The sequence below is a fragment of the Filicampus tigris genome, chromosome 12, assembly GCF_054856515.1.
Source record: "Filicampus tigris isolate MCC_2025a chromosome 12, RoL_Ftig_1.0, whole genome shotgun sequence".
NCBI classification, from domain to species: domain Eukaryota; kingdom Metazoa; phylum Chordata; class Actinopteri; order Syngnathiformes; family Syngnathidae; genus Filicampus; species Filicampus tigris.
Window position 1 is genome coordinate 5,777,865 of NC_141228.1, and position 24,460 is coordinate 5,802,324.

At 39.3% G+C, this 24,460-nt stretch overlaps 1 protein-coding gene and 1 long non-coding RNA gene across 4 annotated transcripts in view; one reads left to right on the forward strand and one right to left on the reverse strand.

Annotated features, from left to right (window-relative positions):
- LOC147138147 (glypican-1-like) overlaps positions 1–24,460 on the reverse strand; it is a 40,757-nt gene that overhangs the window by 6,099 nt on the left and 10,198 nt on the right. The window contains exons 2-6 of the mRNA XM_086048175.1: positions 8,542–8,700; positions 6,850–7,067; positions 4,664–4,837; positions 2,136–2,301; positions 1,930–2,060 (exon numbers count right to left, since the gene is read on the reverse strand). Of these exons, the coding sequence (XP_085904301.1) occupies positions 1,930–2,060; positions 2,136–2,301; positions 4,664–4,837; positions 6,850–7,067; positions 8,542–8,700 (848 nt within the window). The remainder of the gene's footprint in view (positions 1–1,929; positions 2,061–2,135; positions 2,302–4,663; positions 4,838–6,849; positions 7,068–8,541; positions 8,701–24,460) is intronic.
- LOC147138148 (uncharacterized) lies at positions 1,286–19,297 on the forward strand. Of its 3 annotated transcripts, none has more exons than XR_015089088.1 (7): positions 1,286–1,385; positions 1,535–1,624; positions 1,963–2,056; positions 3,539–4,010; positions 10,749–10,852; positions 11,715–11,795; positions 18,963–19,297. It is a non-coding gene; the product is annotated as an uncharacterized LOC147138148 (long non-coding RNA). The 3 variants fall into 3 exon arrangements; XR_015089090.1 differs by having other exon boundaries at positions 3,539–3,871; XR_015089089.1 differs by lacking the exon at positions 1,535–1,624.

The following is a 24,460-nucleotide window of genomic DNA, read 5'->3' on the forward strand; positions in this document are numbered from 1 at the left end:
ACAATAAAACAAAAGAAAAAAACGAATGTTTATCATTAAGCACTGTCACATGTTCAAAAGGAGTCCAGAACTTATGTAGTCCTACTCCTTGTTCTTTGTGTATTTTGACTTTCATGTTTTCCTTTCATATGAATAGAATAATAAGTCATTGATGTAGAATTTTGCAAGAGGGGAAAAGGAAAAATGTCAGTATATAAACCAACTTATATATGCAACTGCACTTACACTTTTGCATACATATGCCTACATACATGCAATACATAGGCACATCTATCATTATACTCTCATACATAATGTTGTCCGTTCTCAATATTTCATGACATTACAATCGATGTGACATACTTTAAAAATTATGGAGCAATTTGCTGACTTATAACTGATTTAGATTCCAAATGTTAAGTAAACCAAAAGGCGGTTTCTTAGCCAAGAAAGAATCCAGTCAAATCCCTCACCGAAAACACATGTTTGATCTTATAGGCTAGGCAAATGTGACCCAGATCAGATTTTTCCGCCCATATGCGCCACGTATCTTTTTATGACAGTCTGAATGGCGCAATTCAGATTTTTTCAAATCCAAACTGGGTCGCTTTCATATGTGGTCCTAGATCGGATACTTAACCGATTTTTTGCAATACGACGGTCTGAACCACCATGTCGCATATATCCGCCATTGACGTCATCCTCAACGCGAAATGCGCTCCGCGTGGGCGGAGGAAAAGTGCTGGTAGCAGAGGGATCGAATCTGCAAAGTTGTTTTGAGTAACAGTATTGACTTCATATTGGACTTTAATTTAATCCCACTTGAAACATGAAGCATAAAGTGGACATTTATGGTGATAGTACTAATTCAGCCACGGTTCAGATCGATTCATTCTTTACGCACGGTTATGATGTGTCGTCATCGTTAGTGATGTCTCCATGAAATGAGATACAAAAGACTCGCCTCATCACTTCCCCCAAATACTGTATTTATGTCAACCTCATACTGAATCTCTTCACTGTAGAAATGCTCGGACACACTGGACCACATTTACTTCCGTGAATAAAAAGTCATGAGTGATGTCGTCTCTTCTTCTGCGCATGGGGGTCACTTTGGCGACACATGTATTCATTAAACAGACAAGACCGAGGTTGCATTTATAATGTAATATGAACGCTTACTCAAAAAATTAGGATTTTATTTTATTTTTTTAAAAATCTGAATTGAGCCTTAAGATCTGCGTGTGAACCTAGCCATAGTGTCTGCCAAGCTAAAATACGTAGTTTACTGAAATCATCAGAGTCACAGTGCGTAGTGTCGTGAAATCCTGAGCTCTCTGGCCTGCAAGTTGGACTGAATTACATTTCTATTTCCAGTGGCTGTGTGAAAGATGAATAGCAATGAGGTAATAAATCTAATATTGTTCAAACAATACTTTTATTGTTTGTTTTGGGGCTCCTGCCATGACACCAGTAATAGCGTGTAGACGTTTGAATCGACTTCCATCTTTATTGTAAAGCAATTCAGGACATTTGTATTTTTTTTGTGTGCCAGGGTTGCTCCCATCCTCCTCAAAGTTGCTTAGTGCCAGTAAAAACGATAGAGACCCCCCCAGGGCATGACAAAAGTCCCATTCAACTACTTGTAAGTCAATGTTTCATCAAAAGAGTTGTGAAAAAAACATTTTAAGGATGAATTCTTGCCCAGTGCTGCTTTAAAGGTGGATTTTGATTGTATATAATCATTCATTACCCTGTGAATTTTAAGAATTTAGAATTCAGAAAAGTTGAATGAAATGAATGAAAAATGAAGTCAAGGTTAAGACTTAACATAATTGGTCCATCAAGGCAAGAAATTCAAATCAAACATGTTTGTACTTGCAGACATACTGTAGTTAACAACAGAAGGCACCACGTTGAGAAAGAAATGTTCTAAAAACACTAACTTACTTTGGCTGAAAAGGTGTCAATGTTTTCCCTTAGCAAGCGGACAGCCTCAAAGATCTGAGAGGGGATGGATGACACAACCACATCGAGACTGGGCTCTGTGCTGAAACTAGATGCCACTTGGATCATGGTATCTGAAGATTCCATTGTAATTCATCAACATCCCATCGTAATAGTGTGTGTCTGTACTGATGGTGCGATATTTATACCTATGAGATTCTGCCACTCAGGATTCAGATCAGCTTGGTTTGCCAGGCAGCCCTTCATGACATTGGAGCAGTAGTTGGCACAGGGTTTGACAGAGGCAAGGCCACGGCAGTGCGGGCAGTAAACAAGTTTCACCAAGGCCTTAACACATTCTGGACTCAGAGGAACCTGGAGAGCAAACATATATTTAGTTATACTTTATACTTACTGTTTGCCTTGACTTACAACTTCCATCAGTAACAAGCCATTCTTCTCCCCTTCACAAGAACAAGACTATCCATCCATCCATTCTCTGTACCGCTTTCTCCTCACAAGGGTCGCGGGGCGTGCTGGAGCCTATCCCAGCTGTCTTTGGGCAGTAGGCGGGGGACACCCTGAACTGGTTGCCAGCCAATCGCAGGGCACACAGAGACAAACATCCGCACTCACAATCACACCTAGGGGCAATTTAGAGTATCCAATCAACTTACCATGCATGTTTTTGGAATGTGGGAGGAAACCGGAGTGCCCGGAGAAAACCCACGCAGGCACGGGGAGAACATGCAAACTCCACACAGGGAGGCCGGAGCCGGGATCGAACCCACGACCTCTGAACTGTGAGGCGGACGTGCTAACCAGTCGGCCACCGTGCCGCCAGAACAAGACTAAAATAGAAAAATCTGTATAAAAGTGTAACACTGGATCATTATACCCCGGAAGGTCAAGAAATAGAAGTAGAAATTGGAAAATCATTTCAGAAATATAAACAGCACAGTTGTAGGAGTCCAGAGTGTAAAGATTCTTATGATTGACAGCTTGAATATTTTCCTCAAGTATTTTGTCAAGTCTAAATTTCAAACCAAAGTAAACTCCCAAATTGAGGGTGAGAGCTAAATTGCAGTTTTGACGTTTCATAAAAATAGATTACATATCGCTGATGTCGGGCCGAAATCACAGTCCAAAGTCCAAAGGAAGCTCCTCATTTCAATTCAGCAGCATGTCACAGTTTGGTCAAATTCATATATTTGCATTGATCTACAATATTGAATATTGTTCAGTCCACACAAGTGTGTGTTATTTTTACAAACTGACTAATCTGGAGTGTAAAAAATGGCTTGCTCTCTTTGACGATGCAATGTGAATGGTTGAACAAACATGCCGTTCTTTTGGTCTCCTGAAAAGTGATTTTGGAGGTACGAGGCTCAAGGATTCCGCCCAACGCTAGCGATATTTTCATATTTACAGGACTCCTTCACAGACTGGGACATTATATTTTTAAGAATGTGATTTATATGCTCATCAATGAAGGTACTGGTAAGCGTAAATGTATAAAATACAGCTTTCCCTGACTATTTTACTATTTTGTGATTCATTTTATCAGATTTTCAAGTGTTGTTTTTTGTTTTTTTTTAATTGCTTTTTACAGTATATTGACAAGTGCGAATTTAGGGTTGCGAGCTGGGCAGCACTGAAGTCGACTGGAAGAGATGCACCGCAATTTAGGCAACAAAGAAGAGTCAGATAAGACCCCCCCCCAACTGAGCTACAGTAATAAACGTTTCAGAGCAGGGAGAATTGCTGTGACTGGTTGTTCCTTGATGTATCTGTTGCTATGCAGTTGCTATGGTCCTTTGATGCTTTGTCCTTTATTATGTCATATAGGCCTGATGTCTTACAGTTTATAAGCTCGAGTGACTGAGTGACACGTTGTCACTACGGCGCCAAACCTTCTTCGAGTGCGGATGCAAGCTTTCTTCCAGTGAGAATTCCTTCAGTTCCGCTCTCATTAGTTACTTTGTATTTTCATTGATAAAGACTTTTACTTCTGAGCTTCCGTATCACGTCTGCTATTGGGTCCAAATCCCACTCCTTGCGTGACAAGAATTAAACATATGTCTGTGAGTTTTGTTGATGCTCTGTATGTTTTGCTGCTCTGTGTGTGTTATACCGTAACATCTATGTTAACCCTTTCATGCACAGTGGTCACTACAGTGGACAGCTAAAGGGTTTATTCCCATTTGCCCGTATGTGGCTTTTCACATATGTTAGCATTAAACTAGTGCACATTTGTTGGAAAAAATAGATTAGTTTGCTTGAACGTTTTTGTGTTTAAATATGCAATGTTAGATTTGTTTTTGTGTGCATCAATTCAACAGTAAAATTCACCAGGAAGTAATAAACAGCTGGAAGCAAAGCATGCTTTACTTTCTTATTTGGAGAGCTCTGCGAGCCAAGAGACAGGCGCTAAGGAATAATTTAAAAATTCAGTTTTAATGCATTTATAATAAGCTTGAATGTATTTAAAGCATGTGGAAGAAGTAGAAGTACTAGATTTTTTTTACATTGTCTCTCAATATCACATATTTTCATCTATCATAACGGGTGTTCACTGTAGTCCAAATCAGTGTTTATTCTGGGATCATCATAGTGTCACCCTTAACAAATTTAAACCTAAAAGTCAAAAAGTAACTGCTTATATTTATCCACACAATGTGAACTGTTTGAACTGATGTTCCCACAATACTAGTGATACGTGAACCCCCACACTCACCTGTGAGACTTTTCTGACAACCTCCCCACTGATGATCAGCCCTTGGACAAATGACCTGGCTGTGACAAAAGCCCGTATAACCTTTGCTTTCATATCCCGGGGGAAATCGCCGAATGGTCGCAAGGTCTCTTGTTGCTTAGCAACACACTCGAGGTAGTCCTCGGACAGTGTAACCTGCAAAGGTGGGGACAGCGGCGCATACAATAAAGGTTTATTAATCAATTTATTAATCAATGAAAACTTTATCGAAAGATTTTCACACAGAAATTGCAACTCAAAGTACTTTGGAGATTAAAATCATGACTAGGAGACCTCTGCAGCAGAGTGCATGGACTGCGAGAGGTACTAGCAGTTCTGAAAGATACGAAGGACCAAGACCATTAAGACACTTGTAAACGAACCTTAAAATGGATCCTAAAAAACTCGGAGCCTATGAAACGATTTTAAAACCGGTGTAATGTGGGCCCGCCTACTTAGTCAAATAACGTGCTGCAGAATTCACAGATTATTTTTCATTTTTAGCTGTAGCTGGTGGAATGCATTGAATAGTTAGGTGAATGTAGCAATACAGTCATTCAGGTTAATCATTATTTTATTCAATTCTATGTGTGCTGCATTTGTCTTGAACTTAACATGACTGAGACTGAATCTGATGTTTTATTTTAATTTACTTGTTTAAGTGGAAATCAACCCAAACAAATTTTTTTCAAGAATGTGTTCTCAGCAGGCCCACTAGTTGAAACACGGCATTCTGATAAATATTGTGTTTGTGGAATAAGAGTTAATCCACCCATTTTTAGCCATCTCAGGGGTCGGCCATTTTGTCACATCTGTCGACTGAAAATGACATCAACACTACTCAGGGCTCAGGTAACGACCAAACACGGCTCAGCTTCGGAAAACAGGTCAGCCGTGATTGGTCGTTACCAGAGCTGGGCAGTCCGTCCCTGGCCCAGACCGGTCGGATGCCCATTTTTGGGGCGGAGGGTTTGGGGGGGGGGGGGGGGGGGGGGGTGACAAATAAAAAAAAAATGTCAGGACTAAGCATGGCCGGAAGTGAATTTTAGTCTGGCCCACTAATCGGCCCTCATGCTTGTGACGCGCTCGCGAGGCAGCCAAATTTCATCTCAGCCTACTCGGTGAAAGGCTTCTTTTTAGGCTTTCTAAACAACTAGTGTCCGGGAGTATATTCAAGCTGCGCGCAGCACTCAAGTATGGCACATCGTGCACTTTCCTACTTCCGGAAATACGCCGTAGCAAAACTGCTGTGTAGTGGTTTGCTGGCATGCTTTTATTTTGAAGTCCGGGAAGTGTGAAGGAGGGGAAGTGTGGAAAATAAATAAGTAACTTGTTGAATGCTTGCAGACTTGTCGTCTGTTGGACCCAAATAATTATACAATACGACAAAACTAACCCCAGGACTCGCAATGGAAGTTAGTACACGCAGCTGGGTAAGTACGGGAGTAAGTGGCACGTTTGAAGTGTGTCCACATCGGGTTTGAATAGTAAGTTAGCCAGCTAATTGTCTTTAAATAAACCTCTTCCGTTAGCATCCCTCCCGCGAGGGCATCATGCACGTTTTTTTGTTTTTTTTTTTGGGGGGGGGGGCGCCGAAGGCGGTTTGTTTATGAATATATCCGGAGGGTCACGGCCGGAAGGGTACCCAGGTCAAAGGTGGAGGATGGGCAAAAAACGGTCAAGTGCCCAGCTCTGGTCGTTACCTAAGCCCTGAGTAGTTGTGATGTCATTTTCAGTCGACAGAAGTGACAAAATGGCCGTCCCCAGAGATGGATAAAAACGAGTGGATTAAGTCTTATTCCACAAACACAGTATTTATCAGAATGCCGTTTTTCAACTAGTGGGCTTGCAGAGAACATATATGTTTGGGTTGACTTTTCTTTAAGGTCACGTCCTTTTTTGTTCAATCACAGTCCAGCTGAAGAGGTGTTTTCAAAAATGCTATATATCCATTACTTTAAGTAAAATGACATTTAATTCCCCAGACCTACTCATTTTTACAATTTCTTAATGTTAAAAGAATTCCCTGGTTCAAGATAAAAGTGTTTGTACACAATGAATGGCAGTGTCTTTTATTACGTTATTGAAAAACAATCACAGTAATTCTGCTGTTCACTTGTTTGCTTTGTCAACCTCAAATGACTTATAAAGATGGAGTCCCTACTCACATCTCTGGGGGTGGAGCTTTTAAAGGTGCGTTCTAGAAGGTGCGACCAGAATTCAGTCAGGGTCTCATCCAAGTTAAGAGCGGATCCGCGGTAGTACTGTTTGAGGTCAGAGTACAAATCACCAAAGAGTCTAGTATTTTGGGAGTATAGGGCACCAAGGGGAGATAGCGCTTCCTGGAGCGAGCGCTCAGAGTGACTGTGAAGTTCCGTGAAATAGGCTGGTAGGATGACAAAGATGAAGAAATACATTAATGGCAGAAATGATTCTGATTCGGAGTAATACATTTTTTTTCAATCAACAATGTATTTCAATTCATTAACATCTGATTTTGCATTTGTAAAGCGAAGTCAACCCAAACATTTTTTTTTCAAGAATATGTTCTATGCTGGCCAACAAATTGAAACAAGGCATTCTGATTAATAGCGCGTTTGTGGAATAAGAGTTAATCCACTCGTTTTTAGCCATCTCAGGGGGCGGCCATTTTGTCACTTCTGTCAAATGTAAATGACACCACAGTTGCTCAGGGCTCAGGTAACGACCAATCATAGCTCACCTGTTTTCCGAAGCTGAGCTGATTGGTCGTTATCTGAGCCCTGAGCATCTGTGATGTCATTTTCAATCAACAGAAGTGACAAAATGGCCGACCCCTGTGATGGCTGAAAACGGGTGGATTTTGCTGCATAATTCATATTCCACAAACACAATATTAACGTAATCAGAATGCCTTGTTTCAACTATAGTGGGCCTGCGTAGAACATATTGATGAAAAAAATTTGTTTGGGTTGACTTCCTATATTAAAGTCTTTTTAACTGATTTTCAAAAGTCTTTTTAACTGATTTTTTATGTGTTGAAGCGTGACTGTCATGTGGAGAATCCTCCATCCTTCTATTCATCTCCTTTCCTGTTCCAGGTCACGGGGAACCACACCCAGAGTCATCTGGGTGAGGCAAACCACACCCTGGACTTTTCGGCAGTCAGTCGTAGGGCACATTTAGAGATGTGACAACCATTCAGATTCAAATTCACGCTATCACTGAATGGGAACTGGTCCCACGCTTCCTCTACCAAAGTCAGGCCAATGTCCCACCACTACACAATTAGTGACTCCTATCTGCAACATGTTTGTATAATAGATTTAAAGATCGTCACGGTCACTGCATTAACAGTGGTCTTTTTCCTTGTGATCCTCGGATTGATCCAGAGCGATTCCCAGTCATAATGGCACATTTGTCACCTGCAGCATTTAGCCATCTTCCTACAGTCATCTGTCTTTTTTCTCTTCCTTTCCCTTTCCTTGCTCATTCCTTTATGTCTCAGATCTGCAGAGTTGCCGCCTCAGTGGGTCAACTGCTCATTAGCTGAACCAGCCTCTGCCCCAGGGGATACCTCCCGTTTGTGCGTGTGCGTGTGTGTGTGTGTGTCATTCGGGATCAGGGGATCGGCTTATCATGTTTCATTGTGTCTGCCTGATTCTGCCCTCATTATAACACCCAGTCAGGGGTCTCCTTGACGGACTTGACATACACATCCCCCCCTCGCACATGCACCATTTCGACTGAAGTTGCGGTTGGATGCAGAGCACATCTAGAGCTTGTAGCAAACAAAAACTCACCAAGCTCATCCAGTAATGAGTTTATTCTGGAAAAAAAAAAAAAAAACACACACACACACACACACACAGCCTACGTACTGTCAAAGCTTCTATAGAGGGTGTTGAAGGCAGCCTGCAGTGACCTGCCAGCCTCCTTGATCAGCGCCTCTGTCTCTCGTGCACTTAGGCCCTCCAGGTTTTCCTCCATGCTAGTAGTACAACAGGTTGGACCCTGGGGACAGGTCCTCAGATGTTCACCTGATGAGGTAGAGAAAATATTTTAAAAATGAATTACAATTGATAAATCGGGGAACACTTCCAGTCATACTTTTTAACCAAAACATCCTTAACACGCTTAGGATTAGGGCTGCTTGATTATGAAAAAAATATTAATCATGATTATTTTGGTAATAATTGACATCACGATTATTCAAACGAATGTCTTTTTTTTTTTACGATCAGGCCAAATTTTGTAATTGTGGAGTGTAATAATCGTAATTGGAATTGAATTTTGATTAAATGCACAGCCCTACTTGTCACTTGTCACATATTGCTTCCATTTTACAACCCATCATCTTAGCATCCAATCACAAAATGACAACATGCTGAATTTACTTAAATAGTAGAGTACAGGTGTCTGCAAGCTTTTACACTTAAAGAGCCATTTCGACCCGGTTTCCATGGAAAAGAAAACACTGAGCCGAAAACATTTTTTCACATGTAAAATGAAGATGTATGCATATCTTTACACTTGTACAATAGTGTGTTGCTTATGAAATCCACGCAGTCCATCAATGTTTCAGAAAATTTAATTTGATTTATTAAACAAGCACATTTTGAACCCTTACAAAAAAAGTTGAAGGTCTCTTTCAAATGAATTAAAAAGATTAACTTAAATTATCCATCTACAAAGAAAAATGCCTGAATTTAAAAGTACAGTGGAAAAAGAGCACTATTTCACTGAACAATGAAAATAAATATTTACAAAATAATTTCCTTTGTGCCACTTGGGGACACTACCGAATGAAAAGAAATACAAAAGTGTAACTGAAAAAATGCTGTGGGTTATGTGGGAAAAAGGATTTTAGAAATGCTTTTGTTTTCATCTTGGTGGAATTTTCCACGGGTCAGCATTAATATTTCTTCCTCACAGAGGCTCTAGGTACAAAACAAGGTGCAGGCCTGTCTTTGTCTTCTGTGTTTCTCCTCATTTTTCATATTTTTTTTTTATTTCCATTTAACTTTCTGCGTTTGGAACGATTCCGAGACCAAATCTTCTAGAAGGTCTTGGCTGTCAAGAGTAGAGTACATTTGCTGTGTTTTCCCTGTCCCCCCAAGAAATTTTAATTTTAAGGGGGGGTACAAGATAGAGTCATATTAAAGCCGTCTAAAATCTAGCAATATCACTGCTGGTATTTTTCAGCAGGACAACTGATCAGACAGATTTGTTTACTTTGCTGATTTTACGACATTGCTTTCTTTGTCGTTTCATCTACTGTAACCAAACAAGCTGTGTTCCACTTTGATCAAAATAAGCCAAACTTTTAAGAGGGCAATGAACCTATTAGTAAGTAAACAATAGATTGAAATAAATATTTTTATCAATTATACATTTTAGTGCAGAGAAAGTACTAGTTACTACTTATACAATAACTCCCAATTAACTCATTTGGGGCACAGTACAAAAATAAACTAAATGCCTTACTCCCCATCGCACTTGCATAAAAAAAATAGTTGTGTTGATCATTAAGTGCTAGTACTAGCTTTGGTGGTTAAACTGATGGCCAAATGGTAATCCAAAAAATAATACCGTATAAAGAAAGGATGCTTTGGCGCTCATAAATATGTGTTCGGCTTCAGGGAATATTGAGGCTTGTTTGTGAGGGTAAGAATAAATGCATGTGTAACATCAATTCTGCCAGCCAGTCGAGAAAGCTGTCGAGAGCATCATCTTTTTCAAAGGTGCAAACCTGAGGGATGATGTGTGTTCATGAGAGTAAGTGCATGCACGTCTGGGGAAGGTTAAGGGTGAGAAAGACGCCCAAAGCTGTGTGCGTCATCAGGCGCATCCGTCCTACAGATGTCGCAATGTGCAACTTTCTTTGGATATATATGTGAGCGGGTGGGGGTTTGGGGAAGGGAGGCATAGAAATTGTCCAATGGGACAAGTGGAGCAAAAGAGGAGATGCCTTCATCAATGTTTCCCCATAAATCTTTCATAGAATCCTTGGCACTGTCTGCCAAGAGTCAGTTGAAATGTGAGCGATTACACAGGGTCTAACACTTTCTTTGTTCTGTTTGGTTAGGATGTTTTATCCCTGCCTTCAGGAGTATGGGGTAGCGGACTCCTTGACACTGGCTGTTCAGTCCCTTTACGACCAGAGTCCGAGTTTGGTCTGCAGTGCCAACAGTAAGTCAGATTTGTATCCGGTGATTTTTGGACTCATTCAAAGCTGCCCTTTGTCTCAGATTCCGTTCATAACCTTTACCGATTAAAATTTCGAGTAAACAACCGAGGCGTTGAGAGGGTCCAGTTTGGTAACCTCAGTATTAGGTCTCTGCGTTTTGCAGATGATGTGGTTCTGCTGGCTTCATTAAACCAGAATCTTCACCTCTCGCTGGAGCAGTTCACAGCTGAGTATGAATCAGCTGGGATGAGCACCTCCAAATCTGAGGTCATGCATGGTACTCAGATTTGGAGGTGCCTTCTCTGGGTCGAGGAAGAGGTCCTGTCCCACACTCTAAAAACAGTTGGGTTATTTCATTAAGCCAATTTTTGGATTGTTGGTGTTGGGTCAAAATTCTGGGTTATGTCTTATAAATTAACCCAATTGTTGGTTCAAATTAACTATATATTGGGTTATATGCCAGTAATGTTTTATGTCGGGTCAAAAATCAACCTTACAGGCCCATACACGGGTGCCAGATGTACACTTGAATTAAGTATGACTGGCGGCCATGACAGTCACCGACATACTGTCTACACATGTCGACACACGCAGCATCGTGGTCAAGTCAACGACACTTTTGACATTTGGATGTTTTCATTTATCACACTGTTTTGGCAAGTACTTCACACATTGTAATCTTTTGAAAACGGGTTGCTTGTAACTGAGCGTGTGTGTTGGACAGGACGAGTGCTGGAATTGTAAAAAAAAAAGAAAAAAAAAGGCATTAGTCTGCTGCCATTGTAGGATGTGACACTTCACAAGAACTGTGCGTTCTCCAAATAATGTTCCATATTAACTTTGTGTGTTTACTGTAATCCACAGGAACATTTCTATGATTACCAGAGTGGTTCTGGTTACCTTGCTTGGAGATTGAAAACTGTCGAGCGCAACTCTCCTCAAGTGGTCAGTATATCTCAACACACTTTTCAAGATGGACCCACAACTCATCACAGCCCGTGTGAAAGTGTGAGGCAGTTGTCTGGTGATGACCGCAAGGAAGCAATGCTTGGTTTAAAGAACTGAAATAAATTGTATACCATTTTACAAATTTATACATCTCATGCACTGATTTGCATTTCCTGGCTGACAGCCAATCGGAGTGATTGTCACTGACACCACTTTGCAGACTGCCGTTGATGTCTCATTCATTCAATTCATACAGCACCATGACACAAAATATATGACTTTGCCATACTTCTAAACACTACTTTTTATTTACATTTGTTCTCACTTCCACCATGAATGTGCTGGACTCAATTCTGGACGCGTATGCGTTCTACTTTATGAAACTCAGCTCAGCCAAAAGGCAAAGCTCTCAATTTACTGGGTGATTTACACTTTCACCCTTCACCTATGGTCACAAGCTGTGGGTGGTGACAAAAGAACAATCCGAAACAGAATGGCATTACTGTATTGTTATTGTAAACGTGTCACAACAAAATAAGGAGAAGCACTCGTATCCATCACGTACATAAAAAAAACAGTAAACAATAAGAAACAGTGCCAAATAAAAACAGCTACTTGGCACCATGTTGATGATGTTGGTGACACCTATTTTGGTCCATCACAGATTTCATTGAGGACATGAAGGAATGGGGTTTTAAGTTCAGAGTTGAAATGCATATTACCAACCAACAGATCAACCAGGACACAAATACAGCACCTACATCAAAAAGCAATGTGCTTCTTTCCATGTCATTTTAAACTAAAAGCGATTTTAGTTTCAAACAGATTACAAACAGATGAAGTAGATCCAAACGACATGAGCACAATAATACTCATATAAGCACCACAACTTCAAGCGGAAATCAACCCAAACACATTTTTTTCAAGAATATGTTCTATGCAGGCGCACTAGTTGAAACACGGCATTCTGATTAATATTGTGTTTGTGGAATATGAGTTAAGCAGCAAAATGCACCCGTTTTAGCCATCTCAGGGGGCGGCCATTTTGTCACTTCTGTCAACTGAAAATGACATCACAAATGCTCAGGGCTTAGGTAACGGCCAATCATGGCTCAGCTTCAGAAAACAGGTCAGCTGTGATTGGTCATTACCTAAGCCCTGGGTAGTTGTGATGTCATTTTCAGTCGACAGAAGTGTATCAAAATTGCCGGCCCCAGAGATTTTTCACATTCCACAAATGCAATATTTATCAGAATGCCTTGTTTCAACTAGTGGGCTTGCATAGAACATATTCTTGAAAAAAAAAATGTTTGGGTTGACTTCCTCTTTAAAACTTGATATAATAAGATTCGACAAAGACAATGTTAAGATTACAAGTTTATTAATGAAGGGGATTTTTTATTTTTATCTGAAAAAAATTCCCTCTAAATAAAATATCCATCCATCGTTAAAAACAGTAAAAGCATGAAAGATTGAAGGAAAGATGTTTTCAGATGCAGCAGAGGATTAAACAATCATAAATGAAATTACTGGACATAAATTGGCACATTTTTTTAATATCAATTGCATGTGAAATAAAAACATATAGAAGGCTGATTAAAGCTAAGCATCTTAATGCTATCTTAAACTGGTGATATAGTTCTTTAAATGTTATTTGTCTTAGAATAGCCACTTATAAACCTTACAATAAAGAATATTGTTTTTTACACCTCTCATGGTATGTACAATATGTGGAAATTTTACAAGGGTGTGTGTTGCTTGATAGTCTGATCCCATTTTAAACAGGTATCCCTTGGTCTGACTATAGATGGGAGTTGAATAACACATTTGAAGTCTCCGCTTTCATCCATCACCACTGTCAACTACTGACTCAAACATTCACTTTGATCAATTTGGCAATTTCGTTTTGGCAGAGGGGAGAGAAATGACTCTCCTGAGATTGAAAGTAACACCATCAGTGTGACATTTTTGCTCTCGCAGACACCATTGCTGGTTGCTCATAGGCTAATGTCAGCATTGGTTGTTTGGATTTGCATGAAACCCCAGAAGATGCACAGCGTTTCCTCACAGACGCATATTGATGCATTATTGGATTTTGGGTTTGACTGGTAATAGAAGGATTAAGTGCAATGTCACAAAACGTCAACTTAGTCAGAAAGATAGAACTAAGCACAAAACACAACCCATATGCTAGTGCTCAAACGGTAGCTGGCAAGACCAGATAATTTAACACAGGTTACATGATTTAGGCATCTACACTGAAAAAGATGATGGTTGAATTTACCCAATTTCAATTTGTCAAGTGGTTGCACAAAATAAAATTGTCTGTATCCAGATACATTTTTGATGAAGTGTCTGTGTTAAAAAAATCTGGATTCAGAGTTTTATTTTGTGCAAACACTTGACGAAATAAAATTGAGTAAATGATGCATGGCGCTTTTTTCAGTGTATTTTGTAATGTAATAGCTTTGGGTTGTTGTCATTGCACAATAGATGATCATATAAACTGCAAATGTTGGTCTTTTTTCAAATATAAAGCATAGAAGAAAATCTTGTGAAGAAAAGAAAAGAAGAAAATGTGCGAACAGAGAAGTAAGATGGGTGGGGACAAGTAAAATATGTTTTTTCCATGTGATTTCATTGCTCATATTGTGTTTTCCCGCAAGTGTCAGCATGTATTCAATTAGGTCCACCACTCAAGAGACAAATAGACTTGGATGGTCACCCATTGACATAATTCAGTCCCTCGTTCTTCTCGTCTTGCTTGGACAAAAAGAAGCATTTTTTTAGCCATCTCAGGGAGAGGCCACTTTGTCACTTCTGTCGACTGAAAATTGCATCACAAATGCTCAGGGCTCAGGTAACGGCCAATCACGGCTCAGCTTCAGAAAGCAGGTCAGCCGTGATTGGTCGTGACCTGAGCCCTGGGCAGTTGTGATGTCATTTTCAGTCGACAGAAGTGACAAAATGGCCGCCCCCGGAGATGGCTAAAAACGAGTGGATTAACTCTTATTCCACAAACGCAACATTTATCAGAATGCCTTGTTTCAACTAGTGGGCTTGCATAGAACATATTCTTGAAAAAAATATGTTTGTGTTGACTCCCGCTTTTATCACTCAACTTCTTATATAGACTGAGAACCAATAATCCAGTGGCTCTACCACTTCCTACATGTCACTTCATTTTATTAAACATGATATGTAAACATGGACTTCACTTCTTAAATCACTTGCCCAACTTATCATATAGATGGATGAATAAATAAAACATACACATATACAATTAAAGCTTACCCGGTCTCCATTTAGTAACACACAGCAACCAGAAAGAAAAATAAGATAATGCCTACTTATGTTGTAATATCAAGCGCCAGTGGCCACCCGGCGGCGTTTCATCATTAAACATTTTTTTCTTTTCTTTTCATCTTTTGGATCGAAACATACGGCCAAATTCATCCTGTTAATATTTCACACCTTGCCAACTTGATCAATGTGCTCATTTTATTCCACACTCAGTTCAGTATCATATACTAAAAGAGCCCATCAATGTTGTCAACTGTACAAACTGATGCCTCAAAGTCATACCGGTAAATACTTTTATGGTAGTTGTTTATTGCAACTGTCATTGAATTTCTTTTCCAGTGATGCCTTTGTAAGTAGTCACTGTCACTGTGACGCATGTATTTGACCTAATTGAGGTACACCGCAGTGAAACCCGAAACAGCTTTACAATTAATCCAAAGCCACACTTCTCTTTGTGGCCTCAATTAGGTGGATCAAGGTCACCAGACGCACAATTTAGAAGATCAGGACACTGCAATTCATGATGCAAACTCACACCGGATGGGAAATTTATATGGGAGCGTTAATCTTACTTAACATACACACCAAAAAGGCTCAGTGATATTTGATGATAAATACTCTGAGGCTGTAGGTTAAGATGAGTAGAATTTGAGTAGAATTTATTTTACGTGCATGTTAGTCTGTGTGTTAGTCTACGTGTTAGTCTGCAACACAGACACATACTGAGTGTCTCAAACATTTAGCATTTCTATGTATATGGTGTTAATGCTACTATGGTTATAGCTTTTAATGCCTATGCATTATAAATCATAATAAATCACTAGAAGGGCTGAATATTGTTGCCTCGCTTAAAATAGTTTTCAATTTAGTCTTGTTTACAAATATGCATGCGTATTAATTAGGGATAATTTATATACCAGATTAGTTCGACTTTAATGTTATGCGCAAATTACGTTTCCAATATGATAGATTGCTGAGTCATAAAGCAGTTTCAATGAAATATGTAACTCCGTTTAAATTTCATGCCAGAGAAAATGTTCAAAGTCTAAATAAGCACGCTGACTCCAATCCTAATGGATCATAAATTAAAACCTAAATCGATCAAAATAGTGAATAAAACCTTCTAAATCTTTGGTCTGTATTATTCAAGAGACCTTATTTGGGTTTTCTTATTTGGTTCGCATTTAAAATAATTGATGATGTAGAGAATTTACAGAATAAATCAGTTAAGTACAAGGATGGCCATTGAAATGACAGCATGTACATTTAATGGAAGGTTTAATGAGGGATACACTTTGACCCTGGAACAGTCTAGTATACTGACTCATAATTATCATTATGCCCTAAAACCTTGTAAACACCTGCTCGCACGGATTTGATGAAATTTTATATGCTTCAAAATGTCAGAACTTGTGAGCGCATTACTGAGACAAAAGCATGTCGGGGAGGGAGTGACCTTTGCATTGAAACTTCACTGAACTCCCTCTTTCAGTGGGCCATTAACACAAGGCAGTTTTACTTACCCTTAAATCTTACACACGCAAACAAACCAATTTGTATGCCAAATGGAAAATGAAATCAGTAATAAAGAGCAGAGGAGAATAAGAACAACTTCAGTGCTCTCGCACTCATTTGGATTGACAGGGACTGGATTGCCTCAGCCATCCTACATCACATGAAAGTAGCTCATTGCTGTGGAGTAAAAGTGGAGCAATGGTTTGAATTTATTCCCTTCAGGTTATTTCAGCTTTCCTTTCCTAATGAGCGTCTTACAATAATCCTGTCACTAACAATAGCGACTTATTACCTAAATGAGAGACTGATGGTCTTGGGCTGAGCCAGAATGTAGCTAATGGGTTGGCCTGGAAAAATCAGGATGGCGGGCCTGAATATTTCTCTCACTCAGCATAATCCTCCTGTCCCGACATATCGTATATTCAAATAAAATGACAAACTGAATAAGTTCAGATCTTCCTTAGACAACCACAATTATGCCGTTCTTAATATTCAATAAAATAAAAAATACAACAAAACACACATTCAAAAATAATTTTATAATATTTTACTAAAAATTAGGGCTGTCAAAGTTAAAGTTAAATTAACTATGGAGATCTTCAGATCTTCCTTAGACAACCACAATTATGCCGTTCTTAATATTCAATAAAATAAAAAACACAACAAAACACACATTCAAAAATAATTTCATAATATTTTACTAAAAATCAGGGCCGTCAAAGTTAAAGTTAAATTAACTATGGAGATTAATTAAAATGTTATAAAGCACCACAGGGCTGGAATCTAAGATACTAGTTTTAAGTTAAACTGTAATCATAATAATACGGAAACCTTGAAAAACCATAAGATTTACCAGTAAATAGTGTCTTTTGTTAACTACTCAAACGATGTAGAAAACAAGGGAATCCTGAGTCAGTCGGCAGAGTCTTATATTACATTGACCTTAAATAGGAAGTCAACCCAAACATATTTTTTTCCAGGATATCTTCTATGCAGTCCCACTTGTTGAAATACGGCATTCTGATTAATATTGGGTTTGTGGAAGTTTGTGAGAGTTCTGTGGGGGGTGCTTCGGGAGTACGGGGTACCGAGCCCCCTGATAAGGGCTGCTCGGTCCCTGTACCACCGATGTCAGAGTTTGGTCCGCATTGCGCGCAGTAAGTCGGATTAATTCCCGGTGAGGGTTGGACTCCGCCAAGGCTGCCCTTTGCCACCGATTCTGTTCATAACTTTTATGGACAGAATTTCTAGGTGCAGCCGAGGTGTCGAGGGGGTCCAGTTTGGGGGCCTCAGTATTGCATCTCTGCTTTTTGCAGATGATTGTGGTGCTGTTGGCTTCTTCAAGCCGCGATCTCCCACTCTCGCTGGAGCGGTTCGCAGCCGAGTGTGAAGCAGTCGGAATGAAAATCAGCACCTCCAAGTCTGAGACCATGGTCCTCAGTCGGAAAAGGGTGGCGTGCCCTCTCCAGGTCGGGGATGGGATTCTGCCCCAAGTGGAGGAGTGGTTTCTTGGGGTATTGTTCGCGAGTGAGGGTAGGATGGAACGGGAGATCGACAGGCGGATCGGTGCAGCGTCTACTGTGATGCGGACCCTGTATCGGTCTGTCGTGGTGAAGAAGGAGCTCAGCCGAAAGGCGAAGCTCTCAATTTACCGGTCGATCTACGTTCCTACCCTCACCTATAGTCATGAGCTGTGGGTCGTGACCAAAAGAACAAGATCTTGGATACAAGCGGCCGAAATGGGTTTGATTCGCAGGGTGTACGGGCTCTCCCTTAGAGATAAGGTGAGAAGTTCGGCCATCCGGGAGGGACTCAGAGTCGAGCCGCTGATCCTCCGCGTTGAGAGGAGCCAGTTGAGGTGGCTCGGGCATCTGATTAGGATACCTCCTGGACGCCTCCCTGGTGAAGTGTTCCGGGCATGTCCCATCGGTATGAGACCCCGAGAACGGCTCAGAACACGCTGGAGAGACTATGTCTCCCGGCTTGCCTGGGAACGCCTTGGGATCCCTCCGGAAGAGCTGGAAGATGTGGCTGGGGAGAGGGAAGTCTGGGCTTCCCTGCTGAAGCTGCCGTCTCCGCGACCCGACCTCGGATAAGCGGAAGATAATGGATGGATGGATGGATGGATAGACCGGGACCAAATATAGTCTTTTTACAGTAAAATGTACTCCTCGAAATTTACTGTGTACCGGTGGACTTTCTCAGTCCATCACTGACGGACTCCCATTTCGCTGGGGACTGACGGAAAAAGTCTTGCGTGTTTATTCACAGGGGTAACTACACCAGGGTTGCTTCCTTATCATTTGTTCTTTTACATGCATGTATATGATCTGTGTTTTTGTTTAGGTCCGGGGTCACCAACTCTGGTCCTCGAGGGCTCCTATCCTGCATATGTTAGATGTTTACCTCCTCCAACACACCGATTCAAATGATCAGCTCGTCAGCAAGCTCTGCAAAAACCTGATAACGATCCTGACCATATGATTCATGTCATCTTCCAAACCGCTTATCCTACACAGGGTCGCGGGGAGGTGCTGGAGCCTATCCCAGCTGTCAACGGGCGAAGGCAGACGACCATATGATTCCATTATTTATATTATCACAATCAAAACTCCCACTTTAAAAAGAAAGGATGCAAAAGCAGCAGACTATTTGTATGACATATTTACATTTGAATGCACTTTCATGCAAAATAAAGTAACACTAGCTTGTTCAGGCATAGCCATGTGAATATTTGAGTGACAAATTAAGAGAAGTGTGTGCATGTGCGTGCGTGTGTGCTTCAGACTGGGAGGTGCGTATATATTTGTGTGAAACATTAGCAGACTAAAAATACCCTACACTACCACAGACCAGCCCTGTCTGCTGCCCACCAAGTGTGTGTGTGGTGTGCATGTGTGTGTTCAAATTGCACCAAGCTCACGTAATACTATAATTTTAGGTCATTTGGGGAGAAGACAGTGACACTCAAAGTAAGTGTTGCTTTTACTTTATTTCACCCAGTAAAACAGAAAAAATGCGTACCAACTGCTATGTGCCACACTGGGGAAATGCCTGCGTGTGCAAATTTGTGCAGTCAAAGGTGGAGCAATCAGGATGGGGCAAAGGTCATAGCGGCTACCTTTGACTGCCAGATTTAGCATGTATTAGCAGCATACTGTTAGCAGCAACTGTGCAAATAAAAGTATTCCAATAACAGGCATTGCTTTGTGTAAATACATACGTTGCACTTAAAGACCAAAACTGTGAAAAGTAATAAGCATGTCTATTCTGTTGCAAATTCAGCATGTGTTAGATGCCAGGTTGTGAACTAGAAACTGCTCACACATAGATTAACTGATGGGGATTAGCAGGAGATTAGACATCAGGCCTTAATCCAACAGTGCTGAAAATGCTCCTGGTGATGGAAAGGTGGCAAATAAAATGTTGGTTTATGGGTGTGTCACTGAGCAATTCACAAGCATATTTGCCACAAGTTTAGCACTTGATTGGGCGTGGTGGGCATGAGAATATGTGCGGTAAGAGCATGCAAGGGCACATAAGAAGCGAGTGCTCATCGTTGCTCTTTCGCATTCGAGGTGCATCAAATCTCTTGGACAAGAGGAACATTAGGGTCACAATATAAGGGCAGCCATTCCCAGTTAGAGAAATATGTTGAAATGCACAGTAACTGCCTGATCACAGCTACTTCAACTAAAGGGCTTGGACTGAAGCCTAAACAGAAAGACTTAACATTGCAGATCAACTTCACTGCATGACTGATTCACACAGTGGGCTCGTCTGACCCTTCCTATTGCTAAAGTATTTGCACCATAAGTATTATGTGGCAATGCAGTTGTTTAAAGGAGTCAACCCAAACCATTTTCTTACAGAATATGTTCTATGCAGGCCCACTAGTCTAAACACGGCATTCTGATTAATATTGCGTTTGTGGAATATGAGAAATCCACCTGTCTTTACTAGCTGAGGCTGCGGCCATTTTGTCACTTCTGTCGACTGAAGATCGAAGTTGCTCAGGGCTCAGATAACGACCAGCCAGATAATCAATCATGACTCAGCTTCAGAAACCCTGGGGAACTTCGCTGTCATCTTCAGACGACAGAAATGACAAAATGGCCGCCCCCTGAGATGGCTAAAAGTGGGTGCATTTTGCTGCTTAATTTATATTCCACAAACGCAATATTAATCAGAATGCTGTATTTCAACTAGTGGGCATACATAGAAAATATTCTGGGGAAAAAATATGTTTGGGTTGACTTCCTATTTAAGATTAATTTCTGTGGTAGTAGGGAATGAAGTGAAAAGCAATATACCGCAAAAAAGTACCAATCCAATGAACCAACAGGAGCTACCTTTGTACACTCGTATTGACAGCAGCTGCTGTTATATTTGTGACAACCAGATCTCCCTGTCAATGTACTGTATGTTAATATTCGGAGGACCACAAGCAGCTTCAAACTATTTTGATTGTTAGATTTGTCAGATTATTGTCCTGTAATTTTGTGACTCAGGCTGTCTCGCAATGTTATCTGTTATATGTTAAATTTAGATGTGTAAATTTTGCGATAAGCAGTGCTTTTTATCCAATACCATCATACACTAAATTGGCAAGTTTGCAAGGCATTCACCAACAGACTGTTTCATCATACTATTAGAAAAGAAAATAAGTGATGACCAAACCAGATTGTTGGATAGATGAAGTCAGCAATGTTATGGGAGTGAATACAAAAATGGGCACATTTATATATTTATTTATTTATTTATTTATTTATTTCAAGAATAGCCCATTGAAATATATCACCTCATTTTCAAATGGGTCCTTTCAACACCTCTCCGGTGTAGTACATGATTGAGTATTTTCAGATTGTATTCATACAATTCGGGTGATGAAGTCTTATTCACATGCAATTATATTTATTTTATTGAAATTTGTTCTCAAATTACAGTATCAATATGGAATATTTTGGAAACATTTGTTACAATGTATGACAAACACTGTCCTTTCAAAGAATGTAGAAAAAAGTCTATGAAAAAGGGGAAACCATGGTTAACAAAAGGTTTGAAAAGAGCTTGTAAAAAGAAAAATAGCCTATATAGGGAATTTATGAAATATCGAACAAAGGAAAAGGAAGACAAGTATAAGAAATATTTTGAGCCAACAAAAGAAAGATTATTATGACCAGTGACTGCAAAGATATATAAAAAAAAAAAATCATCAAAGCTACTTGGAGTGTTCTTAATGAGCTACTTAAAAATCGCCATAATAGAAATTTTCCAACTAAAATTGTTAAAAAGGACTATTTTATCATTGATGATAAAGTAGAGATTGTTAATGAATTTAATTATTTTTTTGTCAATATAGGTCCGGTTTGGCAAGTTCGATTGACTTGCCGAAAGATGAAGTTACAACTTTTGATTGTGCTTTTAATAATTGTAATTCTACGTTTCTTGGAGGAGTCTGTTCGAGTGATGTGCTCGAAATTGTCAGAAAGTTCAAGAACAAAAAATCATTTGATACTAACAATGTTGATATGACACTTATAAAAGAAGTGATTAATTGTGTGATTGAACACAATTACCTATATTTGTAACAAATCTTTTTTTAACAGGTATTTTTCCTGATAAAATGAAAATAGCAAAAGTGATTCCAATTCATAAAAATGGCGATAAGCATATTGTGTCAAATTACAGACCTGTTTCTTTGTTACCTCAGTTTTCTAAAATACTTGAAAAACTTTTTGTAGAAAGACTAGATGTCTTTGTTGAAAAATATGAGTTACTAAATGACAACCAGTATGGCTTCAGAAACAAGTGATCAACATCTCTAGCAGTGCTGGAATTTGCAGAAAATATAGCTACTATAATTAATAAAAAACAATATGCTGTGGGTGTATTTATTGATCTACGCAAAGCATTTGATGCTATTGATCACTCATTACTTCTGCAGAAATGTGAACAATATGGCATAAGAGGTGTAGCATTTAAATGGTTATGCAGTTATTTAAGTAATAGGTTTCAATATGTAAAAATCAATAATACTGATTCACACCTGAGAAGAGTAACATGTGGTATTCCACAGGGATCGGTATTAGGACCTAAATTGTTTATAATTTACTTAAATGATATCACCACTGTCTCAAATATATTAAGATGTGTAATTTTTGCTGATGATACAAATGTATTTTGCGCAGGGAATAACATGGAGCAACTAATACAAACTGTATAAAAGGAATTGATTGCATTCAAAAAATGGTTTGATTGTAATAAGTTATCATTAAATGAAAATAAAACAAATTTTATGGTGTTTGGTGGTATGCACCTTAACTATGGCATAAAACTAAATTTAAATGGTATTGTAATTGAGAGAGTCACTGAAATAAAGTTTTGGGAGTAATTATTGATCATAAACTGTGTTGGAAGCCACAAATAGAACACACTAAACGTAAACTGGCGAAATCAGTGACTGTTCTCTACAAAGTAAAAGATTTGTTAAACAAGAAAGCTCTCAAGTATTGTATTCTTCTCTTGTGTTGCCTCACCTGACATATTGTGCTGAAATTTGGGGAAATGTATATAAAACAAATATAGATGCTATTATTAAATTACAAAAAAAGGCTATTAGAATGATTAACACGGTTGGCTTTAGAGAATCAACTAATCAATTATTCAGAGGATCTGTTATTTTAAAATTCATGGATATTGTGTATCTGAAGACATTGGGAATCCCTTTTCGTGTCATAAATAAGATAAGATAAGATAAGAATGAATTTATTGATGCCACAGTGGGGAAATTTTCAGTGTTACAGCAGCAAAGATATAGGTCACACGAGGACGGCGGCATAATGTAGCCATTAATGTATAACATTGACGGCAAACATTCAGGATCAAACCTACGTAAATATACGCAGTAACATGTGTATATACACATGTATATATACACCAACATACATCGACATAAAAAGTATGAGGAACACTCATTTTGCCCTGTACATAGTACAGAGGAAGTGACAGTGCTGCAGTGCTGTAGTGAAATGTAAGGAACAGCATTGGATAAAAATAAAACTAGACTAACAGTAGTGGGGAATGTTGAGTATTGCACGGTATTACAGTAGTGGGGAATATTGGGTATTGCACGATATGAGCTCAATAAAAGCCTACCTCTTGGTATTCAGACCTTTTTCAATTTAATACCGGTAAATTATCATTTAAGAGGTTTATTTATGTTTGAAATAACGGTATGTAAAGTAAGGACCAACATAAAATACAGATGCGTTTCAGTTTTGGGGGTGTAATTGTGGAATGGACTTGATGATGCGTTGAAGCTGTGTTGTTCTTTGTTGAGGTTTAAGAAAAAAAGTCAAATGTAAAATAATTGTGTATAGGGCCATTGATAACATGTAAAATTAGAGATTAAAATGTGTATAGTATTTATTTATCTTGTTCTATTGAAATTCTAGGTGATTCATGGGACAGTATAGGATAGGCAATAATAAGCCTGGTGCTTCAGCCCATTCCTTTTTTCGGTTGTCAAATGATATTTGAAATGATTTGTGTATTTTTCTTTTTGTATTATGCGTACAACCGAAAATAAACTATTCATTCATTCATTCAATATCTGAGTGTGCCATAAAAATAATATTTACAAGTATGACAGCCAGAAAGTAAAAATGAGACACTACATAGTTGAGTTTCTTAAACAGGAACAAATAGAAACCGCTGATGCACTTCCAGTCTGTATTATCATAGCAATGTGTTTCACTATAGGCCTCCCCATGTGGGCTTTAAAATCACAGACAGATCAACATAGTATGCAGTGGCAAATCATCGTTCATTATTTACTACAT